The 24,404-nt window shown below is 48.6% G+C and overlaps 10 protein-coding genes across 10 annotated transcripts; 8 read left to right on the top strand and 2 right to left on the bottom strand.

Moving 5' to 3' along the window:
* Positions 1–459: 459 nt before the first annotated feature.
* HD556DRAFT_1402684 (uncharacterized protein) lies at positions 460–3,945 on the top strand. The gene is made up of 11 exons (XM_041303860.1): positions 460–521; positions 569–652; positions 712–795; positions 848–914; positions 963–1,093; positions 1,145–1,587; positions 1,681–2,264; positions 2,356–2,471; positions 2,531–2,671; positions 2,730–2,950; positions 3,007–3,945. The coding sequence occupies exons 1-11, from the start codon at positions 516–518 to the stop codon at positions 3,635–3,637; spliced, it is 2,508 nt and encodes an 835-aa protein (XP_041155887.1). The 5' UTR covers positions 460–515; the 3' UTR covers positions 3,638–3,945.
* A 676-nt stretch (positions 3,946–4,621) lies between these two features.
* Positions 4,622–5,109, top strand: HD556DRAFT_851307 (uncharacterized protein). Its single transcript, XM_041311835.1, has one exon. The coding sequence runs from the start codon at positions 4,739–4,741 to the stop codon at positions 4,988–4,990; it is 252 nt and encodes an 83-aa protein (XP_041155886.1). The 5' UTR covers positions 4,622–4,738; the 3' UTR covers positions 4,991–5,109.
* A 1,690-nt stretch (positions 5,110–6,799) lies between these two features.
* HD556DRAFT_851087 (uncharacterized protein) lies at positions 6,800–9,532 on the bottom strand. Its single transcript, XM_041311833.1, has 4 exons — positions 9,491–9,532; positions 9,337–9,422; positions 7,081–9,285; positions 6,800–7,027 (listed from the first exon to the last, which is right to left on the bottom strand). The coding sequence occupies exons 2-4, from the start codon at positions 9,356–9,358 to the stop codon at positions 6,942–6,944; spliced, it is 2,313 nt and encodes a 770-aa protein (XP_041155885.1). The 5' UTR covers positions 9,359–9,422; positions 9,491–9,532; the 3' UTR covers positions 6,800–6,941.
* A 761-nt stretch (positions 9,533–10,293) lies between these two features.
* Positions 10,294–12,082, top strand: HD556DRAFT_1402674 (uncharacterized protein). Its single transcript, XM_041303859.1, has 2 exons — positions 10,294–10,418; positions 10,503–12,082. The coding sequence occupies exon 2, from the start codon at positions 10,679–10,681 to the stop codon at positions 11,732–11,734; it is 1,056 nt and encodes a 351-aa protein (XP_041155884.1). The 5' UTR covers positions 10,294–10,418; positions 10,503–10,678; the 3' UTR covers positions 11,735–12,082.
* Positions 12,083–13,302: 1,220 nt separating this feature from the next.
* Positions 13,303–13,600, top strand: HD556DRAFT_1190850 (uncharacterized protein; the record flags this gene model as incomplete). The annotated part of the gene is made up of 2 exons (XM_041296169.1): positions 13,303–13,392; positions 13,445–13,600. Coding segments are annotated over 2 exons (246 nt in total), but the record flags the coding sequence as incomplete, so codon positions are not given.
* Positions 13,601–13,959, top strand: HD556DRAFT_1190921 (uncharacterized protein; the record flags this gene model as incomplete). The annotated part of the gene is made up of 2 exons (XM_041296171.1): positions 13,601–13,840; positions 13,897–13,959. Coding segments are annotated over 2 exons (303 nt in total), but the record flags the coding sequence as incomplete, so codon positions are not given.
* Positions 13,960–14,822: 863 nt separating this feature from the next.
* HD556DRAFT_1447716 (uncharacterized protein) lies at positions 14,823–15,757 on the bottom strand (the record flags this gene model as incomplete). The annotated part of the gene is made up of 4 exons (XM_041307324.1): positions 14,823–14,942; positions 14,998–15,219; positions 15,314–15,613; positions 15,671–15,757. 4 exons carry the CDS (start codon positions 15,755–15,757, stop codon positions 14,823–14,825), a joined length of 729 nt encoding a protein of 242 aa, XP_041155881.1.
* A 206-nt stretch (positions 15,758–15,963) lies between these two features.
* On the top strand, positions 15,964–17,233 carry HD556DRAFT_1402647 (uncharacterized protein). The gene is made up of 2 exons (XM_041303858.1): positions 15,964–16,041; positions 16,090–17,233. Exon 2 carries the CDS (start codon positions 16,253–16,255, stop codon positions 17,021–17,023), a length of 771 nt encoding a protein of 256 aa, XP_041155880.1. The 5' UTR covers positions 15,964–16,041; positions 16,090–16,252; the 3' UTR covers positions 17,024–17,233.
* Positions 17,234–19,788: 2,555 nt separating this feature from the next.
* On the top strand, positions 19,789–20,617 carry HD556DRAFT_1244929 (UbiA prenyltransferase family; the record flags this gene model as incomplete). Its single annotated transcript, XM_041298488.1, has 2 exons — positions 19,789–20,171; positions 20,233–20,617. The coding sequence occupies 2 exons, from the start codon at positions 19,789–19,791 to the stop codon at positions 20,615–20,617; spliced, it is 768 nt and encodes a 255-aa protein (XP_041155879.1).
* Positions 20,618–22,579: 1,962 nt separating this feature from the next.
* On the top strand, positions 22,580–24,293 carry HD556DRAFT_850814 (UbiA prenyltransferase family-domain-containing protein). Its single transcript, XM_041311832.1, has 5 exons — positions 22,580–22,915; positions 22,977–23,188; positions 23,241–23,625; positions 23,681–24,006; positions 24,064–24,293. Exons 1-5 carry the CDS (start codon positions 22,894–22,896, stop codon positions 24,124–24,126), a joined length of 1,008 nt encoding a protein of 335 aa, XP_041155878.1. The 5' UTR covers positions 22,580–22,893; the 3' UTR covers positions 24,127–24,293.
* The last annotated feature ends 111 nt before the right edge of the window (positions 24,294–24,404 follow it).

The following is a 24,404-nucleotide window of genomic DNA, read 5'->3' as shown; positions in this document are numbered from 1 at the left end:
TGCCACCTTCGCATTGTTCCTATGATGGTTCTCTCGCAATCGGTTGTCTTACTTTCTGTACGTTTGGGCATGATCAAGACTTTTATTATTTTTTGGACTGAGGTCGTTCCTTATTTGTTGTTTTCTGCGAGCAAATACTAGGGAAACACGTATGTTTGGTTTTTTTAAGCTCGGTCATTGGTACTTGAATCAGTATCTACATGGAGATCGCATATTCTAAAAGCTAAAAAAAATACGCTGGAAGTGCACGTTGATCATTGTGCTTACAGTATAAAAATGAGTAACACAAAAACTTACCACGGTCCACAGTCCACAATAATTACACTATACATACCTTGCTGCCTGGCCAAGATACTACTTGATCGATTCAAAAGTTAGCCAACCACCATAGGCTGAACCCAGCATAAGATATTGTTTGGGTCGGAGACTTCCATACGCATTCAAACTCCGACTGAACAAGGCAGTTGTCCCGCTGAGTCCGTTGCGCCGTTAACGCCAGCCGGCGCGACCAGAGGATGAATGTAAGCTACGTCAAGCCATCCGCACACATACAACTAACAGTATGCAGAATCTCCTCAGGACACTCACCGAGAGCCAGGTCAAGCCCTCGTCTGACCTTAGGCTACTTCTGAGTGCTGTCAAGGACGCACGCGTGAGTCTTGTTGTTCCGTGCTGTGCTTAAAGCAGAAATAATGCATTAAATCGCTCTAGCGTCAAAGCTTCGATGCCAAGGTATCCGAACCATTCTATGATTCCCTTGAGGGACTGCTTCATGATCTGCGTACAGTGACTATGGTGTGTGTGTATGCGGATCAACGCTATCTTACCCCGCTGACATCATACACAGGATAATCACGACGCGGAGGCATTCCTCAAGCCAGTTGCAAAATCTGATGTTCCCGACTACTACGATGGTGCGTCCATATATCCCGTCTTCCCATACCTCGTCTCATACCATCCAGTGATCGTAAACCCCATGGACCTTCAAACCATGCTCAAGAAGGTCAAATCAAAGCAGTACAAGTCCAAGCGCGAGTTTGCAGATGATCTAGATCTGATATGGTCAAACTGTTTCACCTACAATGCGACTGAGGTATGTATCACCGTCGTGAAAACGCGTGGTGAGGCCCACTGTGCCGCGCAGGACCACCCACTCCGTCAGTGCGCAATGCGCCTCAAGAAGAAAGCCGATAGACTACTGAAGAATATCACTGACCGCAAAGAACGAATCGACCCTCCCCTACCTGCTGCTCTATCCCAGCCTCCACATTCCGCTTCTCCCGTCGCCATGAGACCTAACGCAACGGCACGGCCCAAGATTAACGGCACGGCATACACACACAGACGATCTCCGTCATTGACAGTACCACAATCCTCAAAGCAACGTATGGATCTCCCCTTTGCCGATTCCCCTGCGCTTGAACGTACGCCGTACGGTATGGCTGCGTTCCGTACACTTGAGTCAGAAGCTGGTCCATCAAGCATCCCCAATGGGTACAGTTCATCTGCTTCTACAAACGATTATGACAGCGAAGTAGACGAAGCATTAATGTCAATAGATAACGACTCGGGGGAGAAACGCAAGCTGTGAGCCTCACCATTTTGTTCCTTTACCCACACATCCTCCGTACATTGATCGGCAAATACTGACTGCGGTACCTCTTCGCTTATTCGATGCAGAAACGGTTCATCTTATCATCCTCGTAAACGCGTACGTCTCATCCCTGCTCCCTTTGCGCCTCTTCCCACGGCAAACGACCCGAACTCGACCTGGTGGTCCTCTGTTCAATCTGACTCATTTCTCGCCAATGGACTTCCAGCCCTTCCCCAGCCTTTTGCTGCATCGACCCTCTATCCGCAATCCCAGCCCACAGCGTCCTCATCACAATTTACAAGGCCCCGCAAGCGACGGAAACTTCGCCCCCAGTCCATAGCAAAGTACAAGGACAGAGATACTCCCGCGCCCAACACCCTCCTCAGTATTATGAACACGAACATTAAAACTCTCAAACGGGTCCGACGTACGCATGCAAAGTTTGCCGCGCTCAACCTTAACGCAGAAGAAGGTGGTATGGGGGATGAGCCGCCAGATATAGGGGAAGAAGGCATGGTTGACGAGGTTATAGATGAGCGGCCGTGGCGATCGAGATATGCTGGTCTTAGACAAGTGAAGGGACCAGTTGAACTAGAAGTTGGTGAGAAGAACGCGGACGGATGTCTAAAATGGATGAATCGAAAGGTGTTGGAGCATGAAGGATTTCAAGGTGTGTTCCATATCCTCCTTTACTCGTCATCATCTTGTTTGGCGTGATAGGCGGCTAGAGACTGGTGTACTTACTTTTACTTCATGTCCAGGGACATCGGGCGCTGCACTGGATGTGTTGGTAGGGGTAACGTCCGAGTATTTTCTTAATGTCGGTCGAACGCTACGATTTATGTGCGACAAGTATGCGAAGAGCATGACGCCAGAGGTACCTCTCACCTTGTCCCTTTCGTCGTCAACCCGGAACTCACTAGTAGCGTGTTGTAGGAAATCATCCTGCATACACTCTTCGAGAGTGGAGTCACGAGAATCCAAGATCTCGAGCGGTACATCAAGGACGATGTCGTCCGGCACGGTTCACGCCTTGTTGACCTCGAGAAAAAGCTTGTTGGAGCATACCGCGAAGCTGTTAGTCGATCTTTCCCCTTACTCTTGGCTAAATTCCCAGTACTTACCACATGCACAGACACAAGTAGAAGTTCTCGACGACGATGCGCTGTTTGCTGGTGAAGACGACGAAGAGGACGAAAGTGCCTTTGTCATGGGTGGGTTTTCTGACTCACTTGGTGATGACTTTCTTGGGTTACGGGAGCTTGGCATTGCTGCCGAATTGGGGTTATCGAGTCTCACTATCCCAAAGAAGCTACTCAAAGGGAAATCAAGGGGAGCAGCAGGGGCCGCTATCGAGTACGTCTTGTCCATTCAATCTCCCGATTTGTTGTCTGATTTTATTCCACCCTCAGAGCAAAACCAAAAGAACCACCACCGCCATATCCACCACCACCTCCCTTACTTCCTATCACGAGCAAGAATGTGGGCGACCAGATTGGGTTATTGCGTCACTACTTTCAAGTGCGGCTTGCATCGCTCGCACCTCCTGGCACCCTCCAAGGTCTTCCTTATCTCCCACCGGGCCCTCAATTTGGCTTCCTTCCTCATCCTGGCGTTCTACCATTACCTTATGTACCAAGTTCGTCAGGGGATTTCGCACGCATCATCACGATCCCAGACGATGCACCCGCACCTGCACAGGCAAAGCTTGGACCCTTGGGTCAGGTACTCAAGACAGGCGCTGCTGCAGGGGCTGTCAAGAAGAAGAACAAAGCGAAGGAGCCAGGGCCGATGTCAGGGCCTGGTATGTCGGATGCCGTTCCAGTGGAACCGATGCGTGCATTCAATGGGCTTGGGCCGGAGGGAAAAGATGTTGGCGGAACTGGAGCTGGCAATGGTGGCACTAATGGGTTGAGTGGAGGGAGCAGTGCAGCATGGAGTGGAGGGACCTTAGGTATGGCGGGAGGAAGCAAGAAGAAACCGAGTCCACAAGGGCAGGGCAGGGCGATGGAGCTTCCGCCTGTCATTGCTGCGAGCGCGTGAGAGAGGGTCGTGCTATTACATACATACTTACACTTTATATTCGCATGGTCATTAGCATTGCTGTCCGTACTGTGCATTTGTGGATCATACACTATACCTGTAGCATTATTCTATGTATTGAACTGGACGTTGGATTCGTGTGTGGGTCCTGGAACGTTACCTAGTATAGCTACAACGTGTCGTGAATCGTCCGTGAATTCGAAGCTGAGAATTTCGTTCAACCTAGAAGTTATATCATCGGATAGTACGCCAAGAGGTATGCACTGCGCATCGATAACTTGACTCATACGCCTATGTCACATTTCTGGGACCGTCGACTCATACTCTCAGAAACGCCAATTACATAATTAGAAGCTCAGTGGCCAGCGTAGTCAGCCAAGTAAAATCGTTGTTCCAACTTCCAGTAACCTACTTGAAACCTAACTCGAAACAATTATCCGAAATGATAGTAGGACCCCTGCGAATCGACAAATTAAATGGATCCCAGTAATATTCATTCTAGTAATAACTATCAGTGCGCAACACTTGATTTTTTCGTCACGACCTGCTACTAGCTAGTAGTAAACTAGCCCTGGCCTGATCCTTGTGGTTCTATCTGTTCGGATTCAACGTCTCCAGCCAATCCTACTTTGCTCATCAAGGTGTCGTGAATATACCATGCATACGCATCTTGGCGCATTAGCGTCGGGGTCAAGTTCTCGTTCCTTGTTCTGCCAGTGTGGACGCGTGTTTTCTGCTGTGACCTTTCAGGATTTGTACAACGGTCTTCGTCTCAGATCTCAGTCATCATCCCATTTTCATTCATGCAATATCCGTGTTTTGATTGATGGAGCTGATTGTTCCGAGCCGTTCAAAGGTTCTGAGTAGGCTATTCTGCCTCTCAGGATGATAATTCATTGACTAGATTTATATTTAGCAGGGGGATCGTTGCTTGATGGGAAACAGGCATGAAAATATCTTCATGCACCACCCATGTCATATTATTACTGACAGTCCATGCGCGTGATTTCGCGGATGCTAATGGTGAATCTTTATTAATTGTGATAGCATCTCAGGACGACGAGCTTTGCCGATTGTAGTTCCGAAGGATCTCGCATCGACATGCGTTGTGCATTTCAGCTGTTATCCCTTGCACTTGCCTCATTGCACAGCCCAGTGGGGCCTCTGCAGTATTTTCCTTGCATGGTCGTGTCTGCTCTGGGGTCGGGCTTCGTTATCTCCTCTTTCGCGACTAGATTTGTGACCAGTGACCAGTCAAACGTCTGCCTGTGTAACGTTCGTATCCTTCGTTCGTATCACTGTCTATGGTACTATAAATATTACAATTTTGTACAGCAGGTTATAGATACTTGAGCAACGTGAAATATGTGTACAGCGGCAAGACAGCGTGGCATGTCGTATCTTGAGATTGTCACCTTCAGACTCGTGACTGAGATGACACTGGAGCCTGGAGAAGATGTTCCTATATGCACAGGTCAGGCTTTGCTGTTGTAAGTCTAGAGAACGTTGGAAATCACCCACCATCGCAAGTTTCTGGCCTTCAGATAAGATAGTGAGACAAGACTGCAAGTCCTTCAAACTCCACTGTTTTTCGAGCCAGGAGAGGAGATTATGGTTCCAGAAAGACTTAAACAGATAGGCGAGCCTTTCGTCCCACGGATTTGTAGCTCGCGAGAGATGGATAGCCCAGTTTTGACATGCATAGTTGAGGGCTTCTGAAGTTGATCGACTGCGTGCGCGTGCTTCGTATGCGAAAGTTGAAAAAGTGTTCATAGCATGAATGATCTCCATATCTGGTGGACAACTTTGCGGTAATGCGAAGGAGGAATGATCTTGATGCCTTAATGCCAGGAATGCCGGGAACATCAAGAAATCGGGCAGGGACTTGAATTCCTGGATTGCTTGAAAAGCTGGCTGCAAATGCAGTTCCGGGGCGATTATGTACTCCCTGATTGCTTCCAAAGTGCTCGAAAATTCTTCGACAGTCACCCAGATAGTCGTCAAACGCCATGCTTGACCATGTGGTGTTTGCAACCAGTCTTGGCCACCCTGAGTCTGCAACCAGTCTCGACCATACTTCTGCAGCCAGTCTTGCCCACCCTGGGCCTGCAGCCAATCTCGCCCGCCCGAGGTCTCCAGCCAGTCCTGACCGCCTGTGTCCTGCAGCCAATTTCTCCCACTTTGGGTCGGTAACCAGTCCCACCCTCCACGGTACTGCATCCACTCTTGCCCGTCAAGGGTCTGTAGCCATCGTAGGCTGCCTGGAACCTTCAGCCAGGCTCCCTCGTCCGAACTCGGTAGCTGATCTCCCGTGTTGGGTTGTGAGGATGATTGAGAGATTGGTGCATACGATACAGAGGATGTCAATGAAGGGTGGGGGGACGAGGGCAGGGTCTGGAACCACTGCCGACCGCTCGGGGTCTGTAGCCACTCTTGCACACCCGGGGTTTGCAGCCAGCCTTGGCCGCCCGATGATCGTATCCAGGCATACCCAGTTGAGGTATGTAGCCAATGTCGTCCTGTTGAAGTCTGCAGCCAGGCGCGCCCATCCACAGATGTTATCCAGGCACGCCCATTTAGGGTCTGCAGCCAGTCTCTCCCGCCCGCAGTCTGCAACCAATCTCGCCCGTTCTGGGTCTGCAGCCACTCTTTCCCGCTTATCGACGTCAGCCAGGTGCTCCCACCCAGCGTCTGCAGCCACTCTTTCCCGTCTTGCGTCTGCAGCGAGGCTAACTCGACCGGCTTGTAGTTGTCATCCCTGTTCTGAAAGGTGATCACTATGAGACTCGATATCTTACCCCACGGGTTCCAATACCACAAATGATACCCTTGCCACTCTTGCCCATCTGGGGTCTGCAGCCACTCTCGCCCGTCCCAGGTCTGCAGCCACTCTCGCCCGCCCTGGGTCTGCAGCCACTCTCGCCGCTCTCGCCACTCTCGCCCGTCCTGGCTCTCCAGCCACCCTCGCCCGTCCTGGGTCTCCAGCCACCCTTGCCCGTCCTGGGTCTTCAGCCACCCTAGCCCGTCCCGGGTCTTCAGCCACCCTCGCCCGCGCCGGGTGTGCAGCCACTTTCTCCCGCTCTGGGTCTGCAGCCACTCTTGCCACTCTTGCCACTCTCGCCCGTCCCAGGTCTCCACCCACTCTCGCCCGTCCTGGGTCTCCAGCCACTCTTCCCCGCCCTTGTTCCACAGCCACTCTTTCCCGCCCTTCCTCAGCCACTTTCGCCCGCCCTGGGTCTTCAGCCACTCTCGCCCGTCGTCGGTCTGCACATACTTTCGCCCGTCGTGGGTCTGCAGCCACTGCTCACCCAGGGTCCGCAGCCATTCTTGCCCACCCGGGGTCCGCAGCCACTCTTGCCCGTCTTGGGTCTCTAGCCACTCTTCCCCGCTCTGGGAGTACAGCCATAATTGCCCATTCAAGGTCTGGATCCAGACTAGCCCACCTGGGGTCTTCATCCAAGCTTTCCCATCTGCAGTTTGCCGCCAGTCATTCCCACCCGGGGTCTTCAGCCAGTCACTCCCGCCCGCGGTCTGCAACCAGTCTCTATGGTCCCCGACTTGCAGCCAGTTTCGCCCAGCCGTGGTCTGTAGCCAATCTTGTCCACCCGAGGTCTTCAGCCAATCTTGCACGCTCGAGATCTCCAGCCAATCTTTCCCAGTCTCCAGCCAATCTTTCCCGCCTGGTGTCTCCAGCCAGTCTCGTACGCCCGGTGTCTCCAGCCAAATCTGTCCGCTCTCGGTCAGCAGCCACTCCCGCACACTAGGCGTCTGCAGCCACTTTCGTCCACCTTGAGTCTCCACCCAGTTTTCCACGTCTGGGGTCTGCAGCCAGTCTCGTCCGTACTGGGTTTGCAGCCAGTCTATCCCGGCCTGTGTTTGTAGCCAGTTCAACCCACCCTGGGTCCGCACCCAAACTTTCATGGCTGGGGTCTGCAGCCAATCTAGTCCGCCTGGGGCCTGCAACCAGTCCTTTCCCCCCTGGGTCGATAACCAGTGGCTCCCACCGTCAGTCAGCACCCAGTCTTTCCCTTCCTGAGTCTGCAGCCAGGCATGTCCATCCGGAGTCTCTAGCCAGAATTGCAACTCTGAGCCATGGTGTCCACGAAGCCATAGAAGACCTATAAGAATTTGCAGTGACTCTGGTGGCTGGACGATGAAGGATAATGAGTTTTTCAAATTCTGGGGGTCCTGGGGTTGTGTGGCTTGACTATGCTTCTTCAAATCTGAAAGTGCATCTAGGAGGGCCGTGCGATCTGGAAGGTCTCGCATCATCAAGCGGAAAGAGGAAATGGCGAGTAGGGAGTGGGGTGATTGGATGTATTGTACTTGACGGAGGCTGCAGTTTGAACGGTGGGAAACATAGTCACGAACGGACGAATGATAGATATTCACGGGGAGACTGCTGTCGGTGGGAACATCTATGATAGATCGTAGCTGCGTAAGTACTGTCTCGACGTCCCTGCCCTGGCCAGGGCCAAGAAGTTTGGAGATCTGCGACATCGGAAGTGGGTCTGCGAGGGCAGCAATGACGGATAAGTGCAGATATGCTAGCGTTGGGTCGGCACACGTGGAGAGGATGCGGTCGTAGAGCTTGTACACTTCCGTTCCTGGTAGCATTTCGCTTGTTAGCTCGAGCATGAGCTGGAGTCGATCACGGGGATCATGTTTTCGATCGTCAATGAACTTCATCATCGTAGACGCAACAATGAAACGTCTCCCCGCTCGGCTCGCTAGCCGTGTAAGTTGATCGCCCGATGGCTGTGGGAAATCGGGATGGCAACTCTCCAGCTCTCTGAACGAGTGCTGTAAGAAAATGTATATGTCATTGTCAACATCTGCGCCGTCTAACGAGATGGTGGCAGCAACGCCCTTTCCAGAAGTCTTCACTGGTATCTCGCACACCAGCGTGTGCATCTCTTCAGTCTGCATAGCTTTGCGGATATGCTCTTCCGAGCGACTTGTGAGCAAAATGTGGACGATGGGAAGATCGGGTTCACAAAGAGCTTCGCCAAGCATGGAGATAAGGTCAGCGAGCTCGCTTTCGGAGGTGGGTTCATCGAAGGATTCAGATTCGAGCGATTCGGGTGTGCATTCGTCAAGGGCATCAATAACAAACACCAAAGGCGGACACTCGCGAAGTCTGAGAAAAAGCTTCCGGAGAGGGCGGAGAAACAACGCCTCCATCTGATCCCGAAGAGACTTGTCAGGATCTAGAAGGGCGGGATTCTCAATGATAGCTTTGTTCACGTCCCCCCGTATGCTGGGAAAGTTGGTAGCAAGCTGGTAGGTAAGCGTCGCAAAGAAATATCCAGTAGTGCGGCGTTTCGTGTGCTTGCGCGAGAAAAAGAATGTTCCCCCGAGTCGTTTTTCTACTTTCGTCTCCTTTGTCATTTTCAGACCTCTCATCTTTTCAGCTACAGTGAACGCAACAGCAGACTTTCCGACGCCTGCCGTGCCATGCAGCCAGATGATACGATTTTTCTCTTTCTTGTCTAATAACCCATAGATAAAGTCGAGGAGGTCCACCCGGGTTCCTTTCAGACATTTTGGATGGGGTTGACGTTCACGGGAGTCGTATTCAGCGCCCTTGACAGCAACCTGGGAAAGCTTCTCCCAGGTTCCTTCAATTGATCGAAGATCGCCACGAACTGTTAATGAGGTTAGAATGTGAAAGATATACTGAGAAATGGAATATTGACATTGGTCGTGGTAACTCATCATGAAAGGTTGATGATAAGACACGACTGGTGGGGCGGCCGTGAGTTTTGGAATAGAAACACCAGCACTGGTGTTCAAGAATCAACAGTGTGATTATGTTAGACATCATATTAGTTATCTCGAGGGAAGACATACGAAAACGTTGATCGAAAAAGCCTAAGCTGCAACTTGAAACTTTGAGGGAAGAGGGGAAGGGTAATCGATAAGTCGTGAAACAATTGGCGTCGTTAGTTTGTCTGACGGTAACGAACTGAGCAAAGATCAGGCTGTGAAGCAACTGTGGAATGAGTAAAAATCCGAAGGATGCCGAGATGGATGCTCGAATTGATTCCAGTATGTACTTGCTGTGCGTGCTGTGGCGGCATGGCGTACGGCCAGCGCCGAGCGCTCATCGCAGAGCTATGCATAGTAAGCGCTTAGCTCGCTCAAGGTATTTGGTGGTGCGTCGAAGAATAAGTGACACGAGTCTGAGCTGAGAGCAATTCTCAAGAGTACCGTGACTAACTTGAATACTCAGTATTACCAAGTAGTCAATTTAAGCTGTTGTTCTATGAACTTTTAGCCTACCTTCACGCCCAATTAACGAGTTACAGAGAAACCTATCTCATTTCGAGTCCGCTAGTAGCCTCCTCATGAGCTGATGGATTAAGACTAGGATGCTGTAACAAAGCAGTAAGAATGGAAGCCTTGTCAAGAACTACGCCACACAGCCAGGACCCTTCTGAAAAATTTGTTGAGAAGACAAATATCTAGACCTCTGACACGCCAAAGCCAACGTAACATCATATGCATCACCTCCAACCGGGTTTCAAGGCCACGCTGACGGACATGTGCATGAGGTACTGCTGTGTAACATTTAGGTCCGTGTGTTTCAGAAGGTTTGTGAAACGCTTCACTGGCCAGTGGGAGTACGTACAAAGGGAAGGCCTCATTAGGTCGTGAACGAAGTCTAATGATTACGGAAGATTGTGCCAGGCTCTTCCTATTTCAGCCAGTGACTTTGTATCAAGGCCAGCCTGCACCCTATTCAAGTTGAACAAAATTTTCTCGTGGACACTGATAAGTAAGTAAATTCTACGGAGCCATAGCGCACTGCACTTGAGCACCAGAATGGAACAATAAATTTACGTAGACTACAATTCCTCAGATGCGCTGGCATATCTCCGCTGTGGACAATGTGCGCCGCAGTGACTGTGGACCTTGGCGTTCAACGCCCTTTTTATCCCGGACCACAATCCACATATGGATCATCTTGGTATATAAGGTGCGTCTCAACATAAATTTATACATCATCTAACCAGCTTCACACCCTTCTTTCCCATCATGCAAGTCACTTCCCCATTTCCGTTTGGGAATCTTTCGACGGAGCTCGTCCTTCTCATCTTTGCACACGCCGCGAGACCTACTTTCGTCAAAACTGGCGACGATGTACCAAAGAATCCATATGCATCCGCCCTCTCACTATGCCGCGTCTCCAAAGTCGTCAGACACACCGTCCTTCCCGAACTCCTACGCACAATATTGCTCCCGGAATACAACAATGTAACGGCTTTCGTTCGTGCTTTGCGCATGCAGCAAATATTCTCTCTACAAGAAAATGACCTCCGTTTCGATTACGCTGGTCGCATAAACAGAATTTGGTTTGGACAAATCTGCGAACCTCCCCCACAAGCTCCCGTGCATAGCAGCTTTGCCTCCTCCACCACGTCTGAGCGTGACGTTGACTTCGGCCTACTGGCGCCGGTGGTGCTATCCGCACCCTCCCTCGCACTAGACTTTGAAAGTCTGTGGCTTCTCTATGGCTGCCTCGAGTCCGCATGGAGCTCCCACGTCAACACGAACGACCTAGTCCGTGTCCCTCCACCTTGGCGCATCAACAATTTGACGTTAGTGGGAGAATTCAATCGATGGCGCCCTCTCACAAGCACTGCCGAGGGATCCGCTTTCCTCGCCTCCATTTCTCGCCTCTCCTTCCTCTCCCCCACAAGAGCACAAACCCATTTACTCCCTACCTATGATCCCTGCTTTGACGATTTAGAACATCGGAAATACCCACTGCCTGAATGGATGACAAGCGTCCCATGGGAATCGTTCAAACACCTTCAAACAGTTTCGCTGGTGCTGCCGCGAATCGTGCTCACGGTCGCTGCGAAGACGAGTTTGAGCGAGGAGAACGTGGATGTTGAATTGTTGACGTTGTTCGATCCCCCACGCTCGGCCTACTGGGAACCCAAGGACATAAGCGCTTACATCGAGAGTGGGGAAGGGTGTGTTGTGTCCGTCGGTGTTCGTACCAAGTTAGAGGATTCTCCCATCCAGTTTACGGTTTTCTTTGATTGGGAGGAAGCTTGGACATGTGGGCTACTTAGTAGTGCTTGAAGAAGTCGTTCTCATCCACATTTGTTGAGTTTTTACTTCGTTCACACGTAGCCTATTTCCAGGATAAAGGCTTCAATCTTTTTCCTTCGTCACGCCCAGCCTTTGCGCCTCAATTACTTTTCAGACCGTATCTGTGCTGAAGGTTCTGATTTAATTCCAGCCAGCGGTTTTGTGTAGTTATTTATTGCAGCATGTTCGTATCAATTGTCGACTCTTAAATAACAATTTTCAAGTGTTCCTGATTGGTGTTAATCTACAAAATTCACGGACAGCCATGTTCGTCAAAGTGTACCTCCGCCTCGTAGCCGTAGAAGGGGCCGGTAAGTCGCATTGAAGGCTGAGATGAACATGGTGGCTTGAACGCACTTACCGAGTGCCAGAAGTCCTGCCTGGATATTATATAATCACGTTGGACATCGGCGGAAGCAAGAGATTTCGAATCTTCGATGATCCTTCTACATACTATAAGAGCAGGCTCTCATAACATACTCCCTTCTACATATAATCTACGAGATGCTCGCTATCAATGCTTGCAGTACAGTACACAATTCCTGCATTATCTTCTAAGATACAGGTCTGGCAAAACAATTCCGAATTTCCCTGTGAGCTCCACTTGTTGCCGCTCCGACGATCATATTCGGACTACGGAGGCTTATCGGCAGCTATGGATCGACCTCCGCTGCGGCTATCTCAGTTTTCGTTGTGCTCCCTTCTTGCTTCGCAATGCTCTCTGTTGTCTCAGTCGCCATGGCTTCTGGTTCTTCTAGCTATCAATCAAACTGCGTCTCGCCCCACCCCGTGTCGGTTGCTGTGTATCTTGCGCAAGCGCACGGACGTTCCTGAGGTGCAGAGAATTGAGCAGTACCAGAGGCACACGGGCAGGCCCTGTAACAGTAAGTACCTCGGGCCTAGGTGGGAGTCACAGGGCCACATGACCGATTCAGCGTCGGCAATCTGCGCGTACCTAAGGAAAAGCGAGTTGGCGAAAGGTTGGCGACAACAATCAAGTTCACGTACCGTGTTCAGTTGACATTGTTAGCGATATTGGGATTTGAGCAATACTTTGAAGAGTGCCACAACGCGAGATCTAATACATTCACTCCCACTGTCACTTAATCTAATTATTATTTTACTTCTCACAGGGGTATCCGCCGAATCCTCAAACCCCTGGGTGACTCTTTTCAAATCTAGAATGCTACACACTAGCTGGTGTAAAGGTTCAATTCTCCCATGAGTACTTCTGTTGAGGTATATGACATCTTATATATGTCCTCGCTAACTGTGATTGTTTCAGTGTCTACACGTAAACGCCGTAGCCTTTCCCTCCGCAAATTCACGGTGCAGTCACTGCAGTGTCCCATTGCTATTAACAGGGTGATACCGCTTGCAATTTTAGTGCTACGCGCCTCGGTGTGCGCGCACAGAGGTCACCACTATGGGAAACGTAGTGAGGGCGAACCTTTTTTTTTTTTGACAAAAAATAAAATAAAAATAAAAATGCAGCCTTCCTTTCGAACTATTTAATGCTGAACGGTGAAACAGAGGCTGCAGCACTCATGTCTGGCTTCGTAGCGACCTCTTTGCGCAGTGCTTTGCGTCACTGCGAGACTGCTTGGCTTTTCACAGCATCTGACTTCAAAACACTCATTTTTCCAATGGTATCCATTCCGTCAATGACTACTACCACACGACACTGAATTTTTATGGTAGATGGTATTTGCAGCCGTTGTATCTCCTCGCCATGACCCGCCAGCCCTAGCATGCACTGTGTGCTGGCTCTGGTTCCATCTCTTCCAATTCAACGTCTCCAACCAATCCTACTCTGCTGATGAAGATATCGTGAATAAACCGTGGCGTCCTTTACCGTTCGCCGACGTCAACGGCGATAGAAAGTCGGGGCGACGAACCCTGCCGATTGTAGCGCCCGAAGGATCTCGCATATATATGCTTTGTGTCCTTCCGCTACTTTCTTTTGCTCTTACATCAATATGGAGCATAGGGCCCCTCTGCAGCATTTTCTTTATTTCTCTCGGTTCTTGGATCGGAATTCGCTACTTTCTCTATCGCGACGAGATTAATGATCAGTGGAGCTACCGCCTGTATAACGTTCGTATCCCTTCATATTGCCTTGTCTGTGACCTAATGACTGTGGTTCCCTGTAGGTGTGGGTCATGGGCGTGCATATTTTGCCAGCGAATGGGCGTTTACCTGTATTGGCATGGTAGTATTGCCTTGTTGTATAAGGGTCATAGACTCTGGCGGTCACTGGGTGTCTGTATTCAGTGGGTGGAAAGGAGTTGCATTGACTACACAAACGACAGGAGCAATCATTTGGATCTTGGTGTTTCTCACTAGTGTGTCACCATTCCTTATAGGCCACTAAAAATTATAGTTTATTCCCTTGTAATGCGTTCCCGAAGTTCGACAGACTTTCCTTACCCCTTACTTCTAGACGTACACAAGGGCCCATCACTCTATTCGTCTAATTCTGACTTGTTGCATGGTCAACACTAGACAGGCGCATACAAAATCGAGGGTACCCCTTGAAAAACACAAGCGCTCATACTGAGAGCGAGGAAGGGCGTATTGTGTCAGTTAGTATTCGCGCTAAGTCAATGAATTCTGCTGTCTAGTTAGCGTGTTCTTTGATCGAGAGGAAGCTTGGGCATGCGGATTACTTATGTAGCGCTCGAAGAATCATTATGTGACTTTCAATAATCGGATGACAAGTGCTCCCGCGTCTCGATCTGTGTATTATCCTATGAATATAGTATAATCGTTCTTCATGAGAAGATCTACACATTGAGCAAGTCATGGTATAAGTAGAGAACTCAATATTATGAATTGATCAATACACCCCCCAAAAACCTCGATTTGACTTGGATACATGTTGTGCACATTAGACTTCTCGAACATTACCCAGAACAACAACATTCTGTGGTACAAGTTGTACAAGTACGAAGCGATGATGGTATACAAGTGATACAAACAATAATCAATACTCAAACCAAACACTGATCGGGCATTGAAATTTCGTGGTTTAGCAGTGAAATCGAAGTGTAACCAAACATCTACCATACAAAAAAAATTACCCTGGGCGAAGGCGGTTACCAAAACCATCTTTTGTCTCCCACTGTAGCAACCCACGAGTAGAAATTTCGAATGAGGTAAGCTCCTTGCCAGCAAGACGATATGCCAGCCGTAGTTCCTAAAGCCGAGATGAGAGCATCCGCACGGAATACGTCAAAAATAGGAAGATATACCTCGAACGAATGTTTGTCGAATTTGAGAGACGCCGTGATGCTCATGTAGGCGTCTGGAGCATCAGGGCCTGTGCTGGGGCGTGCGAACGCAGTTGCTGCTGAGTCGTTGGCGTAAAATGGATGGATGACCTGTGTTGGCGTATTGTCCAAAGAGGGGATCTCCGATGGAAGTGGGGTCGGAGGCATGATGTTCCCTGAAAGATATGCATAAAGCCGCAATTCCTGGATTCGATAGGCGGTCGTCAACATTCCTGAGTCGGTGGCTGGAGCAGTGAAGAAAAATAGGCCGCGGGTGCGCGATATTATGGATACATACCTCATAGGAGAAAAAACTAAAAGTAGGCTGTGCTGTGATGCTCTGGAACTGCCCTTCAATCGGTGTCTTAGTCGCCTGAAATACTTGGATGGTGGGCAGATCACTGGTGTTTGTTATGGCTTTCTCTGCTACAATGCTTGCAGGGCTGATGCTCGGAGTCGATTCTATTGGAATGGGAGAAAATATCGGTGGCAAGCCGAGCGCATATCTAGCATTTGGGGTAGTTGGTTGGTCTGGGACTGGTACTGGTGGTCGACCGGTCGCAGTGTATGCTTTGATGTAGTCCTTCACGCGTACCTCCTAATGACGGTGTAGTACATTGAGTAGGAGCGATGAGTAATCAGTGTGGTAGCGCACCTCAAAGCTTTGCTCTGGTTCGGGCGGCTTCTGGACCGTGGACATGAATATCTCATAGTCTTTGGTGGATGAGGATGATACAGCCATAGTTTTTGAAAGGACAAAGCGTGCCACTAGCAGAGCAGATTATTCGCGAGTATCTCACTGTCGTGCCCAAGATTTACAAGGAAGTAATTGGTGTTAATAATTACTCGATATTGGCGCACTGGATGTGAAGGTGCCAATGTCATAATTTTATTATGTAATCCAAATTATATGTGCTTTGATCGCGAAGTGGCGGTTTGACTCGGATTCACCTAACCTTGCTAAGCACCAATGGTATACTTGTATCGATAGTACGAGTCTCTTTCCTCAGATCCACAGTATGTCAGGTGCCGTACTTCCTCCAAACACGTACATGACTGGTACTCACGAGGCAGAGGTCATTGTTCCACTTTTTTGATGTATGAGATGTGGACAGAGAGCCACGACTTCCACACCTCTCAAAGGATAAAATGCGCGAGCATCTCCTGATCGTGAATCTGCACAACGGTCTCCATCACATTTCATACATCCCACCTCGTTCCAATTATCGTACTAGTAATGTCAACGAATGATTCGACACCCGTACTGGATATTCATCCTCCTGTTCAAATACATCGACCACTCCGAGAGCGCTGCTCTGTCCGACTCACAGTTCGAACAACATTCGAACATTTCACCGATGGTCCCATGACAAGTCACACACCCACCACCCAGGCGGCACCAAGCAGTGCGCATCGCGAGTGGGATAATTTTATCCACTACGACGCACCTTTGGAATATTTTTCCAGGCGCTATCACCTCCAAGACATAACGGAGTGTCTGTACGTCGCATCAGCCGACGCACATGAAGTAGACACGCTTTGTGCGGAAGCTGGGGTGCCTTTCAGTCACGTCCTGCAAATAGAGCCTGTGGAAGACGTTGCAGCATCGGGCTTAAGGAGCGAGGAAATGATAGAAGGTTCTTTGAAGGTGCAGAAGCTAACACTCAAATGCCCGAGGCAGCCGGAGGGGAGAAGCCGAGGTTGCACAGCGCTCAGTGCCTCCCAGCTCCTTGCAGCACGGGACTACCTTTCTTTGATCATGCCGTATTCGAGTCGCTTCGTTCCAAAGCACCCTCCACGCTTCAATGTCCAGCTACTCGTTGTCGCACCAGCGGATCACACGGTTGATGTGATGTCGATAGTGCTGTGTTATCTCGCGTTTTCTTCCGGGCATCATGCGGAGACCGTGATGCAGCATATTGGGGAGGAGGAGTATGATGAAGTATGGGAGGGGGGGATTTCGCAAGAGGGTCTGGATTTTGTAGAGCACATAGCGAGGGTCACATAGGGCATAGGGTGGCTATCAGGATATAGTATCGTTGTACTTCATGACATGTGCGCCTGTAGGATATTGTTGTAAAATATCGTCAAAGGGACTCGAGGGACATACATTGATATACTCGGACCAGATCGCGCATCAATCTTCTAAAATGACATCTAGCCAGAAGTAATATATATAGATCCAAAAGCGAGTGTGGGTCAACTGATTCTACGAAGTCTTAAATTACGAGGACAGACTGTAAGGATGTTCCGGAACTCGGTTGGTACTACGTGGTGTGGACTCACACAGTAGGTCCAGGGCGAAAGTGAGTCTAGGGGCGATGCATACAGGAAATATGTTATGTCATCGATACTTGTCGCACTTGCGGTTTTTAGGTTACCCGTAAACGCTAATATGAGATGAGTATTTTATAGCAAAAACACGAGAAGCAGTGCAATCACCTTGCGTGTGCGGGATTGCAAGAACTCAGGACGCATATAGACCTAGAAGATGAAAAATGCGTAGCGGGCACACATAATGGGCACCAGAAGCAACGTTCACAGTTGAGATCACTAACCCTGAATAATGAGGTTCATAGAGCTAGTATGGGTGAATGATCATGAAGACCACAAATATCAAACTGCGATACATATAGAAACGACCTAATCTGACACCAAATGAGATATCAGTGACAAGCACGAAAACATCGAATGATTCGTTCGATGGCACAATGTGCAAGTGGAACTGTGACACAAGACTTCTTGCAGCGGAACCATGAAGATGCGAGGGTAAAAGTGTTTGGGCGCTGGCGCCTTCACAGGCCGGAAATATGATTGTATGCGGAATGTGGAAAACTACTGTTTTCCCCAGTTGTGACTATGATCTTTCCTTTGAGAACGATCTCGGTCACAGCTGGGGAAGGTCGCTTGTGTGGTCCCCACCAAAGATCTTTTGATTACTGGCGGATTATACGAAGGACCCCCCGGACCCGAAATGCTGAAAGCGGAGAAGTGGGTTGGGATTCGGGAACAGTACTTTCCAGGCTTTGACGTGGTAAGGGAACGAAGAAAGAGGAGATGGATGAGGAGATAAAGGTGTGGGCAGGGACAACGACAAATCCGTCCTCAGGATGATTGGCCTGTGACCAGGTGCATGCTGAAGGGAGGAGAAGACTCCAACCCTACGCCCAACTAACAGACAAAAAGGCACCAATAAACGAGGTAGATAAATTGAAAGACACTCGGAGTTTCCGCGAACACGATCAGAGCCGAGTTATCCTCGATCGAGGAGATAATAAGCAAAGGGTGACCGGTCATCGATTCATCGACAACTGGCCGATCAATCTCCGTGAGCCAAAGTCGTGGCTCGGCCTTACTGTTGACATTTATCTAGCCTACTCGGACCAATAACGGGGCCCGGCTCGGGCCTGCCTTGTAAGGTCTTATAAGACACTTTTAAGAGCGATAACCAAACTTGTAATGGTCCTTGTGGATATAAAGTTCGTGTCTATCAAAAGGCCCCATGGACGGCATAAGAAACCCTCCAAGAAAGGCGGAAGGTTCATACAGTGAGTCTGTGGCAATATAGACTGAAGCTACACTCCAATTGGGAGCCTCGTGCTTGATATCGACTGCAATGGGATGTGACAAGTCCTAAGAATGAAGACTATCAGTTCAGAAGGGGATAATACATGCAGTACTTATTGTTGCCCGACGAGGCTTATGCAGACGTCCGATCAACTCTAGAACTTCAAGCCACCGCCTACTCACCAAATACATACAAACACGTTGCGTAAGGACTGACAATGTTCATGAGCATTTCTGTACTTATCATGGTATTTTGTTACATGTCCCATCCTAACCATCCTCACCAATGTAACCTTTTGCTCGTCGGCTCGAACTCGGACAATTGAAGACCCGGGACGCACTGAGTATGTCATCCTCCACTGTAACTATCCGGCAGTGATGATTGATCTATCAATGCTGTGGAAGAAACCCTATTCACAGAACCTAATCAAATTTTAGTAGTGCAAGCGCTTGTCGGTTTGTATAACACAATAGTTCTCATCTTGCCGCACATCGAAATGTTCATTTATGTTCCAGTTGCAATCAAACTAGCGTCCATTCGGACACCATCCCATGGCCGCTCCGTGCTGTGCCTTTCGTAAGCTTATCTTCTGTCATACATTCGCCGCAAACAATATTAGTGGCTATCAAGGGCCGACACTCGTGCACGACTCCCGGGCCCACCTCTGAACGACCCGAATTCCGTTTGTGGTCAACCGCACGTTGCTTTACCGAGAATGGCTCCTTGAGGGGTCGAAGCAATCGCATCATCAAAACAATCAACGTTGTTCTCCCGCCATGTATCGTTATCACTCGCATATCGCTGACTGTGATTACTCTAGTTTCTACACGTAACTCAACCGTAACCGTAACATCCTTCTCAATGAATACTTAAAACGAGGCTAGTATGACTGCAAACACAGCATGCAATACGACACTGGTGATAAACTTCGGGTCATCCATGCCTGCCTGTCGCCGGTCATGGGAAATGAAACGACTGGAACCGAGAAATTCAGCTGGGCCGTCTTTTCGAACTATATAATCATGCTGGATAGCACAAAACTCCAAATCACTCATGCCTTACTTCGCAGGAACAACTTTGCACCGTTCTCTGCATCACTTCGAGACTGCTTGGCTTTTCACGAGATCTGACTTCAAGACAATAATTTTTCCCGTGGTATCTATTTCGGCAATAACTATCACTGCACGACGCTGATTTTGCGCTAGATGACGTTTGCAACTGTTGTATCTCCTCGCCACAACCTACTAGCTCTATCTTACGCTCTCTGCTGGCTCTGGTTCCATCTCTTTCAATTCAATGCGTCTAACCAATCCTACTCTGCCCATGAAGATGTCTTGAACAAACCATGGCGTCCTGTACCGTCCGGGCGCATCAGCGCCAAGGATTCTCGTGCATTGCGCTGGGGACTCATGTTGTTCTGCTTGAGCCTTTCATCCCTTTTCAGCTTGAATGCCGTCATAACTAGCGCAGTGTTCGCTGTGCTTATCATCATCCATGATGATTTCCATCTCGGCGACCATCCCATTTTCAAGAATTTGTGCAACGCAGCAGGTTATGTGACATTTGAACTCGGTTCTTTGTTGATTCTGTGTAAGCCATTCTTCATTTAAGGGATAATAGGTCGTTGACAAGATCTCTATTCTAGCAAGGGAATCTTCGCTCGACGGAACGAGCATCAAAGCACTTTACTGCAGCGCGCTTGTCATACTTCTGACAATCCACGCGCAGGATTTCGCCGACGTCAGCGGCGATCTGAAGTCGGGGCGACGAACTCTGCCAATTATAGCACCCGAAGGATCTCGTATCTATATGCTTTGTGCACTTCCGCTATCTTCTTTTGCACTTGCCTCATTTTGGAGTTTGGGGCCTCTTTCCAGCGTTCTTTTTGTTTCTATGGGTTCTTGGGTCGGAATTCGCTACTTTCGCGATAAGATTCGTGACCAGTCAAACTACCGCCTGTACAACGTCTGTATTCTCTATTCATATTTCCCCGTCTGTTACCTGGCATTAATCATTCTCTACAGATATGGTTAATGGGCGTCCATCTTTTGCCGGCTAATGTGCGTTTTCGTGCATTGACATGGTAGTGACTCGTTGCGTCATGAGTCATGACCATGGCGGGGGGAGTTATATAGCTCACAAAATTATCATCTGACTGCATCCAGTTATAAGAGGAAACGTCTGACCTATTCGTAATATGTCACTTGCTGGTATGATATATGTGCACTCAATTTATGCCCATCCGTTCTACATGCATAATAATTTTTAATCTGCTTTGCTCGATAGTGGGTAGTATTTGTGGCCATAGTATGTATCAAGCGATGCGAAAGCCGAATACATAAACCGACGACGGCGTTGCCAGATATTAGTTTACACCACCTTCGCTGTACTTGGAGTTAATTTTTGCAAATGCGTCAAGGATTTTGTAGTTGTCTCGCCCACTTGAGCCACACTGGGAACAAGGTGCTCCTCCATCTTTGGATCCATTCGAAACTGCTGATGGACGACTAAATGAGTTACACATGTCAAGCCAGCGAGAAAATCTTAGCCGTTCTGCTTTCGGAAGCTTTATGTCGGAAGAACTAGTTCAGACGCTTGTTTGAAGTTTAAATTCATAATGCAGCCTACCTGTACCCATTTTTCGAGGTCTCGTCCATTCCTACGCTATTATTTTCAATTCAAGTATTATGGGTACAAGCACACGACGGATAGTGGAGTGATGTAGTTCATTATGGTTGTGGTGTGTGATTGCGCACTAGTGGTTCCAGTGAGTTCCTCTCACTTTGCCTGACTACTACTATGCTCCATGTGATACCAATCCGCTTTAGCATTTTCGTTAATCATCAATATAACTATCTAGCTGGCTCATCTTGCTTTCGCCCGATAATAACACAATTTTTAGAAAAGACACACCGCTTACGAAAATTCCTCAATGACCCTCTCAGCCTTCCATCTCTCGCCGATGCAGGCTCCATCATGTAATGATCTCGGCGTCATCTTTCCCGTGTATCCCGTCCATATTCGAAACGACACTTGATCACCTTAGCTCTGCTTCCATCCGCCAGACATATCCGAGGCTCTTTCTCGCATTTTTAATAGTACGTTAACTTTTCTTTATCAACACTTTGTGACAATGCAGACCGCATCACAATAACCCTCTGAGCAGGTCGGGATACAGACCTGCAACGCGCGCGCTGCAAACGTCTGCCGGCAGCATCTGCATGACTTCAGTAATACGCCATTCAAAATTTTCAACAGCGACTTAGCCCTATTGCAATGCCATCACGTCACTCGATATTCAGTTGTCAGATTTTCGAATGATCTTCCTGCGATTGAGGCGCACAGCACGAGCTCGACGATCATGACGACGGCAACGACTACTCATCTACCAACGGCTCTCCACTATGACTGACCAAACAGTATACCCAGTGACGAAGCTGTACATTGCTCGATCTCTGTGCTGGAAGGACTACGTAGCGACGGAACATGCAAACACAGATGCTAATCATGAGTGCTATGAGCAGGTGCGTTCGTCCGTTTTATACTTTGTCCAAGCATGTTTAATCTGATGATATTGACGTGTATCTATTCATCTTACCGTGCATCTATCTACCATACTCGCGCATCCTACACTCATACATCTAGCCATCTCACCCAACCCAATTCTCACCCAACCCATAGTTGCCAACCAAGCATCCGCAACCGCATCTCCAGCATGCTCCAACCAGGCAACCTCATCTAGGTTCACGACTACCATCTCCTCGTAGTCCCGTGCATGCCAGTACTGTCACTGCTGTGACCCCATGGACGGCATAATAAGCCCTCAAAGAAAGGCGGACAGTTATACAGTGAGTCTGTGGCAATATAGACTGAAGCTACACTCCAATTGGAAGCCTCGTGCTTGATATTGACTGCAATTGGATGTCACAAGATCTAAGAATGAAGACTATCAGCTCAGAAGGGGATAATACATGCAGTATTGTTGCCCGTGGCTTGATGCAGATGTCCAATCGACGACGATAGACTCGGAACTTCACGCAGTGTTACCTGTTATGGTTAGAGCAGATACTTCTGTATCATCACATGAGCCCAAAACCAGGTATTTTGTTACATGACCCATGTAACCTTTTTGCTCGTTGGCTACAACTCGGACACGCGAAGACCCGAAAATTCGGAGTATGTCATCCTCCACTGGCAAATGCTGTGGAAGAAACAGAACTTAGTCAACTTTTAGTAATTCAGCGCTTGTCGGTTTGTCATCTCGGCACACATCGATTAATGTTCTTCCAGTTTCAATCGAACACCATCCCATGGCTCCGTGCTGTGCGTCTCGTAAGCTTATCTTCTGTCGTACATTCGCCGCAAACAATCAAGGGCTGACACTCGTGCACAGCTCCTGGGCCCACCTATCCGAATTTCGTTTGTGGTGCTGCTTTACCGAGTCTAGCTGTTTTTTTCAAACTATATAATAATGCTGGACTGCAAAAAGACTCCAAATTACTCATGTCCCACTTCGCAGCAATAACTTTGCACCGTGCTCTGCGTCACTTCGAGACTGCTTGGCTTTTCACGAGATCTGACTTCAAGACAACAATTTTCCCTGTGGTATTTATTTTGGCGATAACTATCACTGCACGATGTTGATTTTTTGCGGTAGATGATATTTGTAATTGTTGTATCTCCTCGCCACAACATGCTAGCTCTATTTTACGCTCTCTGCTGGCTCTGGTTCCATGTCTTTCAATTCAATGTGTCTAACCAATCATATTCTGTCCATGAAGATCTCTTGAACAAACCATGGCGTCCTGTACCATCCGGGCGTATCAGCGCCAAGGATTCTCGTGCATTACGCTGGGCACTCGTGGTGTTCTGCTTGGGCCTTTCATCCCTTTTCGGCTTAAATGTCGTTATAACCAGTGGTTTTTGGACCGTGCTCGTAGTTATTTACGACGATTTTCTTCTCAGTCTCCATCCCATTTCCAAGAATTTATGCAATGCGGGAGGTTATGTGACACTTGAACTTGGTTCTTTGTTGATTCTGTGTAGGCCAATTTTCATCTGAGAGATCATGTTTTGTTAACGTGATCTATATTCTAGCAAGGGAATCTTCGCTCGACGGAACGAGCATAAAAGCACTTTCCTGCAGCGCGCTTGTCATACTTCTGACAATCCATGCGCAGGATTTTGCCGACGTCAATGGTGATGCCAAGTTAGGACGACGAACTCTGCCCATCATAGCGCCGGAGGGATCTCGTATCTATATGCTTTGTACACTCCCGCTATTTTCTTTTGTGCTTGCCTCAGTTTGGAGTTTGGGGCCTCTTTCCAGTCTTCTTTTTGTTTCTATGGGTTCTTGGGTCGGCATTTGCTACTATCTCTTTCGCGACGAGATTCGCGACCAGTCAAACTATCGCCTGTACAATGTCTGTGTTCTATTCATATTTCCTTGTCTGTTTCCTAGTATTGATTATTCTCTGCAGATATGGTTAATAGGTGTCCATCTTTTGCCAGCTACTGTGCGTTTTCACGCATTAGCATGGTAGTGACTCATTGCGTCACGACCATGGCGGGGGAAGCATTCTACATGGATTTCCCCACAAAACTGACATTTGACTGCGTCCAGTCATGAGAGGAAACGTCCTACCTGATATGTTACTTGCTAGTATGATATATGTGCACCAAATTTAGGCCCATCCGTTTTATATGTATGATAATTTTGAATCTGCTTCGATAATAGCATTTGCGGCCATAGGATGTGTTACAATATTTGAGCAATGCCAGTGCGAAAGCCTTGAAAACGACCAAAAAAAATGCCATCGAC

The sequence above is a fragment of the Suillus plorans genome, assembly GCF_016647745.1.
Source record: "Suillus plorans strain S12 chromosome Unknown HD556scaffold_66, whole genome shotgun sequence".
NCBI classification, from domain to species: Eukaryota; Fungi; Basidiomycota; class Agaricomycetes; order Boletales; family Suillaceae; genus Suillus; species Suillus plorans.
This window is presented reverse-complemented; position numbering and strand designations above follow the sequence as displayed.